Source organism: Quercus lobata, chromosome 5 (assembly GCF_001633185.2).
Source record: "Quercus lobata isolate SW786 chromosome 5, ValleyOak3.0 Primary Assembly, whole genome shotgun sequence".
Taxonomy (NCBI): domain Eukaryota; kingdom Viridiplantae; phylum Streptophyta; class Magnoliopsida; order Fagales; family Fagaceae; genus Quercus; species Quercus lobata.
In genome coordinates this window covers 85,281,646-85,294,097 of record NC_044908.1, presented here as the reverse complement: position 1 = coordinate 85,294,097, position 12,452 = coordinate 85,281,646, and the positions used below count along the sequence as shown (strand labels likewise).

The following is a 12,452-nucleotide window of genomic DNA, read 5'->3' as shown; positions in this document are numbered from 1 at the left end:
ACTCAAGAACTCAAACAGGAAACTCTTAATTATTCACGGGAAAATGCTAATCCCAAAAAAGAAAAAAAAAAAAAAGAGTTCACATCACCAAAACCAAAAACATTGAAAACTAATTGAAATAAAAGGAAAGTCATGCATGTCAATTAAAAAAGAAAAAGTCCAGAAATAAAGCTTGGGGGTAGATAAAAAGTCCACCCAAAAAAAAAAAAAAAAGGTCAAAATGTAAAACTCACCCTCTAAATTTCACAACTTTTCATTTCAGTCCTTTAAATTTACATTCAGTCATTTCAGTTCTTTAAGTTTCAAAGATGTTCAATTCAGTCTTCCATTAAATAATAACCCATTTTTCTGTTTACAACCTGAAAATGACCTGTGTTGAACTAATTTTAAATTTTAATTTAATTATTTTTTTCTTAATTTAAATTAAAAAAATAAATAAATAAAACCAAACGGGCCAAACCCAAACGTCTCTACCCAGCTCTAATCAATGGCTTCCATACCCAATAAGTCAACAACGAAAATCCTAACAAAATTTATACAGATCCCAACCATTTCTATCAAATTCTAATAGATCACTTGCAATCGTCTCTCTCTGCACCTTTTCTTCTATATACTCTCCCACCACTCTGTATTTTCACTCTCACACTCCAGAAACCAAAACCCAAAATTCCTTTTTCATTTTCACCACCATGGCTATGAATATTTTCGACCACAAAGTGAACCAAGACACACACCCATGACCTCTTCAAAGTCGCACTCAACTCCGACCAAATCAAAACCTTCGTCACCTATACTCCCCACATAGTCGACTCCAAGCTCTCTGACATCTACCGCATCTACTGCTGCTGTCTCCACCGCCTCATCGTTGGCCTCCAAACCTCAATTCACCAAAGCTATTTTGTTAATTTGTTTCACAATCGTCCTCTCACCTTCCTATCCTATGACTTCTTAGTTGTCATCCCCTTCTCTCCCCTGCTCGATGAAAAAACTTTGGGGTTTGGTTTTATTTTTAACTGGTTGTAAACCCGTGCGATACACGGGAAAACTATTGATAACTTCCCTATTATGAAAAAAAAATATCAATATCATAATATAATTTATATACCAAACCAATAAAATCTAGCACTCACAAAATAAAAAAAAATCTATCACATATACTAAGATATTGTGATAGCCAAGAGCTTGAGATTTGATAATAGTTACAATTTAAGAGGGAAAAGAAAAAAATACTAATACCAATAATGATAAGTCCAAATCCAATATAATTTGATATTTTTTCTATCACTAATAATTTATTATACCTAAAATTTATGCTAAAGATGACATTAATAATTATTCTTAATACCTAAAAATCATATGTAATAGGAACAATATATATAAAAAATAAAGAAATTGTTAACAAACTTGGAGTAGTAGTAATTAAATTTGTAGTTGTTTATCTAAAAATAAGAGTAGGATTTGCAAAATAAGTATTTTTAAGTTATTAATATATAAGGGAAATAATGTAGACAATCCAATATGAGTTAACCTATTTTAAAATTTTAAAAAAATCTAAACAATTGAAGTGACGTGAAGGTGAGAAAGTAGTTGGTAAAAAAAAGTTTTAAATTCCTTCTGCATTTCAATTTGTGAACCTAATTTCACTTTCCTCTCTTTTTTTCTTCTATTTTTTTTTCCTTCTCCCCGGTTTTTAAATTCTCTCATCTCTATTTTTTTTTACTCCTATTTGGAATTGTTCTTATACACACACACGCACACATATATATATATATATATATATATATATATTTTTTTTTTTTTTTTTGAATTTTCCAGTGCCTTATCGTTTATTTTCCCAATCCTACATGGCTACATTAATACAGCTTCTCCCTTCTCTCTCTTCCTCACTCTCTCTTCTTAGTTTCACTCACAAAAACAATAAAAATGTTATGTTTTTTTTACCAAAAAAAAATCTTGCACTTCTTTCTTCTTCTCTTTTTTTTTTTTTTTTTTTTTTGTTAAAAGATTTCACAGAAGTATTTATCTTATTGTTATTTTCAAACCCAAAACACTTAATAAACTGTAAAAAGGAAGGATTAAGATTTTTGAAATTAGACCGAGGTCAAATCAAAGTTGAATCATGATGACATCATAATTAATTGAAAATATAAATAAATATTTTAAATTAGTACAAATAGAAAAATTTATTAAAATACTCCAATTAAATATAGAGAGATATATTTCTTTATATAATATTGGTCAAAATCCAAATAATTTTTAAGATATTTGAACTAATATGTCAATATCAAACCCAAATCTGTACCTAATAATAATAATAATAATAATAATAATAACTACATTTTTTTTAGAATATTATAATTATAACGTGAACCTAAAAATAATGAAAAAGAAAAGAAAAAGAAGAAGAACACGTTGACAAAAAAAGAATAAGAGAGAGAACATGATGGATGATACTCCACAAGTTAGTCATGTAGAGGTAAGGATGAAACAAAAAAGGGTAAGAAGAAGAAAGCACAAATCAAATTTGAATAAATGAAGAATTCAATCCTTACAGCAAGTAGCCTGCTTCTTCTTCTTCTTCTTCCTCTTCTTTGTTTTCTTCTCCCTCAACTTTGAAACAAAACCATCAATGTTTGACAGATTTCATGGTGGTTGAAGCTTCAACAATGGTGATAAGGTGTTATAAGCCTGTAAAATACCTTTTTAATATAAAATAAAAATCGTCCCCTTTTTTTTTCATAGAACAGATCCTTTGTCATCCTTCTCTTATAGAACTACTCTTTTCTAAAATGATCTAAGTATGAACATAGTGGGCATTTCAAGGGAAGAAATAATCTTTCAGGTCTTAAAAAAAAAAAAAAAAATTCATTGTATTTATTGTTTTGGGTTTAAGATGGGTGCAAATTGGCAATTTCTTTTAGTGGAGTTTTTCCCATACTTTAGAAAATAGAATCAATTAATTTTTTTTAAGTGATTTTCACTTATTCCTTTGAGTTTGTAATACAAAGACTGTTGTACTATGTTAATCTGTACCCAATTTTTATTTACCATACATTTGAGGAAAGGGTATTTGACCTTTAAACTTGTTCTGGCTTCGTTGGCTGGTGTTACAAAAAAGAGAAGTCTGCTGCAAATGGTAAATTTGGGAGAGAAGGAGAGAGTGAGGAAAAAAAAGCGTACAATGAGAAAGATATAAAAAAGAAGTGAAGTTTTATTTATAATTACTGCTCCAAGAAGAGACAGAACGTTGTGTCTCTTAGTAGCAATAGGCAGTTTTTGTTTTTATTTTTATTTTTATGGTGAACATTTCGGTTTTATAACTACCAACTGGTACGGTGCAACTAAACAACAACGGTAGTAAAAAATAATACTGATACAGTTTGTTTAAGTGTCAAACGAAAAGGTATATTTTTTTTGTGTTTTTAATTGTAAACATGGCATAAATTTAGGTAGCCACGTGGCACAATGAGACGCGGTCAACAAAAAGTTAAACGTTTCGTCTATTAGTTATTATATAGATATAGATTTCTGGTTTTTTTTATTAATTAATGTTTTTTAAAAAAAATTAAGAAATAAATAAATAAAATTTAAAATCAATCCAAAACAGTGTCGGTTTGAGGTGTTAACGGCAAAAATGGATGGCTATTTAACGGAAGGACTGAATCGAGAAGTTTTGAAACTTAAAGGACTGAAATGATTGAATGCAAATTTAGAGGACTGAAATGAGAAATAGTGAAACTTAAAGGGTGAGTTTTGCATTTTAGCAAAAAAAAAAAAAAAAAAGTTGGTTGAAGGTTTTTGTAAGAATGCAATTCAAGCCATTAAGAACATATAAAAATACCTTGTTATTGCTGTTGGGGTGGGAAAGAGGTCATTGTAATAAGAGGATGAGATGCTTAGACCAGGTTTGAGGTCTATGCTCAAATCAAATCTTGAGCTGTTATTACTTTGATTTTTTAGCTTTTTATGTTTTGAGAGTAAAAAGACATAAAAGGGTAGCAAAAATACAAATTTATTCATGTTTTTAATAGAAGGGGGTAACTGGAGACAAGTAGAGCTTAACTCAAGTGGGTAAAGTGTCAATTTTTAAACCATAAGTAGACAAAGTGTATTTCAGACAAACCACAAGTAGACAAAGTGTAATTTCCTCTATTTAGTTTTTTTTTTTTTTTTTTTTTTGAAATAAGAATTTGAGTTTATATCCAAAAACAATCTACATAACTATGACTTCGAATCTGTTTTCCAATTGTTTGAGTAATAAATTATTATAAAGTCTATCTTTTATTCCATGGTTTCATTTTAATTTTAATTAAGATAACATTGCAATTTTGTTATGAGTTTTGCTTATCATGATAATCTCCATATTCCTTAAGAGATGGGAAATTTGAATAATAAATTTGAAAATTACAAATTTTAGTTGTATATTAGGTTGATATAACACATTATAATAGAAGTTAGAAGAATGTGGAACACCTTAAAAAAATTAATCAAACACACCAAAAAATAATAGAATGATATATTTACAAAGATAAAAAGATTAAAAAAAAAATATTTGTAGAAATCTTTAAAAAAAAAAGATAGTACTTGAAGCAATTGATGGGTGGAGTTGCAACTAGCTTAATCTAATGTGTGAAACTTGGGCTAATTTTGCCAAATAGATTAATTTTAGTAAAAATTTAGCAGAAACACATTCGGCCAAATTTATTTAGTTATGTAGCACTCTTTTGGAACTTAAGTTTGTCAAACTCAAGTTTCAAACTTAAGTAACACATAATGTTTGGAATTCAAGTTTGGTGAACTCGAGTTTCACTTGTATTAGAACCAAGCACTTACCCACTGCACCAAAAGCTATAGCTGATGGTAAGGGTGCAACTTTATTCCCTTAAAATGTGGCAACCCAACAACCAACAGGTTGATTGAGACTTGACCTCCACCTTTAGTAGGATGTTGGAATTGGCCCATTAGGCCTCCGCACAACAATCCCACCCCCAACATTTGCACATGCATAATAGAGAGTGGAACTTGTGACCTGGCCTTGATACTAGGCCTCCAACAACTTGGAACTCGAATTTGTTAAATTTAAGTTCCAAAAAAGTGCTACTTAACTAAATAAGTTTGGCTGAATGTGTTTCTCCTAAATTTTTCCTTAAATTATGCTATTTGGCAAAAAAGGCCATGAAACTTGCCCGATTTTATGTTTTGTCAATTTATAATACCTAAACATCTAACCAACGTGTTACTCAGAAAATGAAATATATAAATTGAGAAAGGGGAGGGGGGGGGGGGGGGGGGGGGGGTGTTTAAGTCAAAGAAGAGTTGGAGTAGTGAAGATTAACACAGTTCCAAAACTTATCACCATAAGAACTAAAGTTTCTCTCTAGTCTAATGGATGATCATAAGCATAAGAGTATACAAAACTGGGAGAAAAAAAAATTACCAAATTCCAAATAAGACAAGCGAATATATATATATATATATCCAACCCACCAGTCGAGAATTTCTGTAGGTCAATTCCACCAGTGGAGAATTTTTGCAGGTCAATTAGGTTTCCACTCCATGACATACAACCAATGCCAGTATCATATGCATAAGCTACACAAGAACAGTTCTCCAAGCATTGCTTTCGACAATCATCTTTGGTTCGATGTGACCACTCTGCAAAGTTTGGCACTTTGATCATCTCCAGTTTCAAAAACCCATCTGCTTTTCCTCCTCCGTCACTACTATTGTTCACCCTTTCACACTACAATGGTATCCTCCTCACACATCTACTCTTTCAATTACCTCTATTCCATTCCTCAACAATCTTTGGCTCAAACCCTTTCAAACAACTGCAGATTGGTGAACTCAGCGCATAATAGTTTCCAAATGCACCACAGGTGCCATAAACATCACATTCATTTGTTGGAGTGAACCCAACAACCTCCCAATCCTCCTTCTCATCATCCCAATGTATCTGCATTGAATTTCCTTGTGCATCCAAGAAATGTTTTGACAAACCTAATACGTTCACGTAAGCAGAGGTTGCATAAACTGTCTCTTCTTTATCATATGCTAAAGTGAATCCACTACGATAATCTAGAACCCAGCTCTGTGCTCCAGTAAAGAACTGACCATTCCATGGACCCATCCGCCAATATGGATGACCGTCTTTCCAAATGAAACCATGGGGAGTGTTTTGTGGATTAATGCCTGCCGAGAATCTTCCAATGGATGGATCAGAAGGGCTCTTCCATGATGTCAATTGTATTTTCTGATTTGTTCTTAAATTGTTACTAATTTTCATCCTTGGCAAGATTGCATCACAAGGATGTTGAAACCCTCCCATACTATTGCTCCTGTTGTGTCGCGTTGCAAGACAAGGTTGCCGGAATCCAACAGAGTGGCACTTGAATTGGGTGCATAATTTGAAACATTTGATGACCACAGAATCTCTGCCTATCCATTTAGTACCACAAGATTTCCATCCTCATATATAGTAAGAACCCCAGAAGAATCCTTAAGGGGTCTCTCTCTGTTAGCTACCCAAACTACACTCAAATAAGTGCCTACTAAAATCCTATTGTACCATATGCCAAGGTAGCGGTTGGTAGAATTTACAGGGCTGAAGAATCCCATTCTAAAAGAACTCCCGTGGGAGATTATGTAGTCAGGATCTTTGAGGGATTGAAAAGAACTAATTGTGTCTCTGGCAACACCTAAGTTCAAACATAGGCAACAAAGGGCATACAACAAGCTTCTCTTGCTAAGAAATCCCATGACTTGTTCAGACCTTTTGTTTGTGTGTGAGGACTAGTGAGGTTGCAGAACAGGGATGCCATTTTCACCTTACAAGTTACAACTTGGGTTAGTAGAAGTTTTCTCGGAAAGAGGCTACTATAGACTACCAAAAGTCTTACAACTTCGGCAAGAAGTTGTTTATACGATTATATCTCATTGACTAACTCATTGACCCTAGTCTAGAAGTTGCTTGTATCTCCTTGACCTTAGTCTTGAACTTGAAGTAGTAGTTGTTGTTCTTTTTTGGCGGCTTGAAGTTGTTAATATCTCATTTGACCCAACTTTAGAAGTTGCTCAATATTCTTTTCTTTTGAAGAAAAAGATATATATAATGTCAGATCAAGGACAGGGACTAATGTTGAAACTAAGGAGGGAATAGGATATTTCAATTAATTTTCTTGAATTGTCCTTATTATAGGATACTTCTTAATTATATTCACACTATCTGAGTCTCAATTATGATCTATGTTTTTAAAACCTAGTGTGAGTTTGGATAGCGCATTTGCGCATTTCCATTGGCGACTGTGTTTTTTGGGTGGGCCTCGTGCACTGTTCACAGGACCCGCAAGTACTTTTTTCAGCAAAAACAAATTTAAAACAGGGTCCCATGGCACTATTCACAAATTTAAAAATTATTTTACTACAGTATTTTCAGTTTTCAGTTCTCAGCAATCAACGGTATCCAAACAGACCCCTAATTTCCAAAAGTATCCTTACTTCTTAATTATATTCTTGAACAACATTGTCTCAACTCCATTGAATAACTTATACACCAACCATTGGGCTATTTATTTTTCACTCTCTTCTCACAGCCACCACCCTCATTTTTGTTGCTTTCCATTTCTAATACTAACAATAACAACATGGAGACATAATATTTATTTATGCTTTTTTATACTTTAATTTTCTTTTCTATTTACCTTAAAAAAAGTTGTGGATACAGTTATTTTTTATAAATTTAATCCACGTATTTGTATTTTAACAAATTTTTGAAATAATAATGATACCACCAATATCAATATCTGGGAGAAAATGGGCATTTGTCATTAATTTATAAACTATGCAACAAATTGCTCTTGTTTTAAAACTATTTAGCAAAATATCCCTATTTTTGAAACTTGATTTTTACAAAATCGAGTTTACAAGTGAAACTCGACATTAGCAATGTTGAGTTCTATGTATATTCTGCCACTTAAATTTTTTTGAAAATTTAAATGAAACTCAACATTATTAATGTCGAGTTCCACTTAAAAATATACATATAACCTGATTTTGAGGATAACAAGTTTTACACAAAACTCGATTTTGTTAAAATCGAGTTTCAAAAACATGGACATTTTGCTAAATAGTTTTAAAACAAATGCATTTTATTTCATAGTTTGTAAATCAGGGATAAATACCAATTTTTTCCCCCAATATCGGATCCCAGGCTGACCCCTAGTCAACCTAGAGTTTGGAGGGATTGGCTACCTAACACATAATTTATCTTATTACCTAACACACAATTAATTTCAATATAGATGAATGGCATCACCACTCACCACCAATATTAGGATTTTCCAAGTGTGATTTGCTACCTAACGTGTAATTTATCTTATTACCAGCCTAAGGCCTTATTCTATCCCAAAATTGGTTATAAAGTTTTGAAAAATCATTAAAGTAGGTTTTTTTTTTTTTTTTTAAATAGTTTCAACCTATGATGTTTGCTCCTAACAATTTTGTTTTATCATTAGAACAAGATCCTAATTAGTTTTTTAGGCAATAATCAAACTCCAAATATCTTTTTAACAACAAGAGACTTTACCAATTAAACTAACTGGATCCCTCAGTAAAATAAATCTGAGTGTTCTTTTACTAATGGTAAAGATATTAAGCACCCCACAACATCCTTTAAACAAAGTCAAAACATTTTAGTCATCCAGAGTTTTAACAATTCATAAGACAATTTATTGATTAAATAATAATAAGTAAGCACAATAAAGTACAAAGGGCTAAATTGATTAGTAACATCATTTTTGTATCAGTTTGGTTTTTTGATTGTTCGGATGTCTAAATATATAGGGAGTAGTCCAATGTTTGGATGGGTCTGAGCCCCATATCATGATAGTAAATTGCTAAAATATGAGATAAGATGGAAATGGTAATCATTTTGGTGAGTTATAAGTATGCTTTAAAGCTCTTCATTATCTTCCTTCTTGAAAATGAAACATTAACCCTACACCAGTACACCTCCTCCTTATTTATCAACCAGTGCCCACCACATTTCTAAACCAAAACTGAAATTTGCACAAAAATGAGACCTCGCCTATCAAACATTTAAAAGACCATCACTTCAACTCCTCCAACCTCGCCATCAAATAGTTATCCTTTCACACCAGAAACTTTCTAATTTTAAAAACCACAAAACCAATACTCGAATTAACTTCCCATTAATGTGGTCTCAAAGAGAAAGGGGGAAAAATCATTTTTTAGCGGTAGACAACTACCTTATAAGGTACGAATTCCTATGCAACTAAAATTTTAAGAATTACCACTGCACTAGCGATGGAGCAAGACTTTAGGGGGGGCAATTTTACTGTTGCTTGCATGTTGCGACTCTAGCCTTCTGCTCTGTTGCTGAACAGCTAATGGTTATTTATTTATTTATTTATTTATGTTTTTTATGTGTGGATCTTGGTATGAACAAAATTATTTTGTTTAAATTTTTTTAAAGGGCCAGGTTGTTTGTTTTGGGTAAAATTGGTTGATTGGGCATAATTGTTTTTTAGCTTTACTTTTGGTAATTTTTGTTGTTGGGTAATTTTTCGGGCTTATTTATTTTGTTTTAGATTTAGATCTAGCCTTTAAAAGGAGGAAAATGTTAAAGTTACAAATTTTTTTACAAATTGTTAATGTGGTAAGTGGGTATCAGTAAGTAAAAATGTGATGGGCTCAAATGCAATCCAATAAAAATTTACTACCTCAACAGTTCATAAAAATATTGTAGAAATGTTTGTAGCTCTAGAGCACTCTTAAATGAATTAATGATATTGTTAAGGGGAACAAAGTGTAATTTTATAGAACAAAATTGATAAAATTGGTACCTATGTATATATTAATATTAAAAATAAATAAAATTGGGGGGGCATTGCCCCCCCTTGTCCAAGTGTCCCTTTGTCTCTGCACCGCACACCCTTAGTACGATGGTCACTCTATAAGTATAAGTGCTTATTGGGTGTGAGGGGTAAGAGCCAGGGTTCAAGTCTCTAGGAGGGAACTTTACACATGTATACACTTAGATTAGGTTAAAGTAGAATTTTTATTTTATATAAAAAAAATTTAGAAAAAATCTTAAGAATGACTTTCATGGAACATAGATTGAATTTGTCACACGAGTCAAAATTCCTCATATATAGCCCAGCCCATGATTCTTCAAGTTCAAGTATACGCTCTGTTTTGTTTCACAAGAAAATCTTGATATTTAGGAACGGTGCAAAGAAGAGAAAACATGATGAGTTAAATGAAAAAGATAATTGGTCGAAGAAGAGTATATTTTTCAAATTACCATATTGGAGAACCTTATTATTGAGAAATAATTTAGATGTTATGCACATTGAGAAGAATGTGTGTGATAGTATAATCGGGACATTGATGAATACTAAAAAAAAAACAAAAGATAACTTGAATTCTCGTCTTGATCTAAAAGCCATGGGCATTAGGGAGGAACTCCATCCAATACCATGTGGGGAATATTTAAAGTTGCCATCTGCATGTTATACTTAATCTGTCGACGAGCAAAGAGATTTTTGTGGATTCTTAAAGGAGGTAAAGTTTCCTGATGGTTATTCCTCAAACATTGCTAGATGTGTGAATCTAAAAGACAGGAAGATATCTGGACTTAAGAGCCATGATTGCCATATCTTATTAGAGACCTTACTTCCTTTAGCAATAGATGGATTGCTGCCAGAAGAGGTGTCTAAACCACTAATTGTGTTGAGTAATTTCTTTAAAGCACTGTGCTCAAAGGTGCTAAGTGTGGATGACTTGGAGAAAATGGAATCTCAAATTGCAATAGCACTTTGTCAGTTGGAAATGATATTCTCTCCATCATTTTTTGATGTTATGATGCATTTACCTGTTCACCTAGCTGGTGAGGCTATGATTGCTGGACCTGTCCAATATAGGTGGATGTACCCGATAGAAAGATACTTGCAAACACTAAAGAACTATGTTCGTAATCTTGCCTGTCCAGAAGGTTCTATTGCAGAAGGGTATTTGATAGATGAATGCTTGACATTTTGCTCAAGATACTTTCATGGTATTGAGACTCGATTTAATCGAGTTGAACGAAATTGGGATGGAGATCATTTACAGCCATACGAAGGACTGCCCATTTTTTCTCCAACTGGTCGTGCTTTAGGTAGGGGATATGTCTCACGTCAACTTAGTCGAGAAGAGTGGATGCAAGCACATTTATATGTCTTGAAAAATTGCGATGAAGTGCTCCCATATATTGAGTAAGTTGAAATGTAGTTAATATTAATTTCTCATAGAGTTAGCTTTCTTTTTAAACTTCTATGTTGTTTACAATGTAATTGCATCTTGTGTTATCTAGGGAGCACAAGTACATGATTCAACAAGCAAGTGTTAAGAATGTAGAGAATCGACATAAAAAACAGTTTCGAGAGTGGTTTGAAAGTCACGTAAGTTCTATCTATAAGGAAATTATTATAATTGTTCTATATGCTTAATTTGAGTCAATTATAATGATGTATTGATTTTGAACTTGTTTTGAATAGATTACTCAATTATATGATGAAGGGAAAGTGAGCAAGCAACTCTTAGATTTGGCTCGTGGACCATTTGAAGAAGCTGTATGTTATAATGGGTACATTGTCAATGGTTTTAGATTTCGAAAAAATGAAGTCGATTGTAACAGAAGAACTCAAAGTTGTGGAGTCTTGGTAAAAGGAGATGCAAGTATGGACAATCGTGATTATTACGGTATTTTAATTGATATCATTGAGTTACACTACATGGGAGGCAATAAGATTGCAATGTTCAAATGTGATTGGAGGGATGTTGACCATTGTGGTAGAGGAATTATGGTTGACAAGTTTGGTCGAACTCTTGTGAATGTAACACGTTCATTAAAGAGTAATGAACCTTTTGTGCTAGCATGTCAAGCCGAGCAAGTATTTTATGTGAAAAACTTAAGGAATCCTCAATGGCATTTTGTTATAAAAACAGAACCTCGAAATTATTACAATATGCCATCTCCAATGGAGGAAAATGATGAAGAAGAAGAGGATGATGATCAAGAGCCATACCAACAGAATGATTCACATGGTCATCAAATGGGTTTCATAAGTATTGATGATCAAGATGATGCTATTATTTCATTAGATAGGGTTGACATACCTAGTAGACTTGTGGATATGGATGATGTTGATATGAATGATGTCGATATGAATTAATGAGATTAAACGTTTCAAAATGAATGTAATTTATTTACTTGAAAGTTATGTTCTTGACTTATCTAAATAGTTACATGTTCATTTGTTTTATATTGTGTATTTATGTATATGTTTCATTTATATAGTAATATGCGTGTATTGACTAAACTAATTAAATATGCATATGATGAATACTGCTAACATATATTGGATTGATCAGAGTAAGGGATTCTACTA

The 12,452-nt window shown here is 32.3% G+C and overlaps 1 protein-coding gene across 1 annotated transcript; it reads right to left on the bottom strand.

Annotated features, from left to right (window-relative positions):
* Window positions 1–693: 693 nt before the first annotated feature.
* LOC115991359 (G-type lectin S-receptor-like serine/threonine-protein kinase At1g11330) lies at window positions 694–6,328 on the bottom strand. Its single transcript, XM_031115062.1, has 3 exons — window positions 5,785–6,328; window positions 5,488–5,655; window positions 694–878 (listed from the first exon to the last, which is right to left on the bottom strand). Exons 1-3 carry the CDS (start codon window positions 6,326–6,328, stop codon window positions 694–696), a joined length of 897 nt encoding a protein of 298 aa, XP_030970922.1.
* Between the last annotated feature and the right edge of the window lie 6,124 nt (window positions 6,329–12,452).

What these genes read in the sequence shown, in the direction of transcription:
- LOC115991359 (XM_031115062.1), bottom strand. Translation starts at nt 6,328, where the DNA reads ATGGGAGGGTTTCAACATCCTTGTGATGCAATCTTGCCAAGGATGAAA. An exon ending in TGTTGAGGAATGGAATAGAG is followed by an intron (nt 5,656 to 5,784) that starts GTAATTGAAAGA and finishes CAAACTTTGCAG; the next exon opens with AGTGGTCACATCGAACCAAA. An exon ending in CCTACAGAAATTCTCGACTG is followed by an intron (nt 879 to 5,487) that starts GTGGGTTGGATA and finishes TGGTGAATTGAG; the next exon opens with GTTTGGAGGCCAACGATGAG.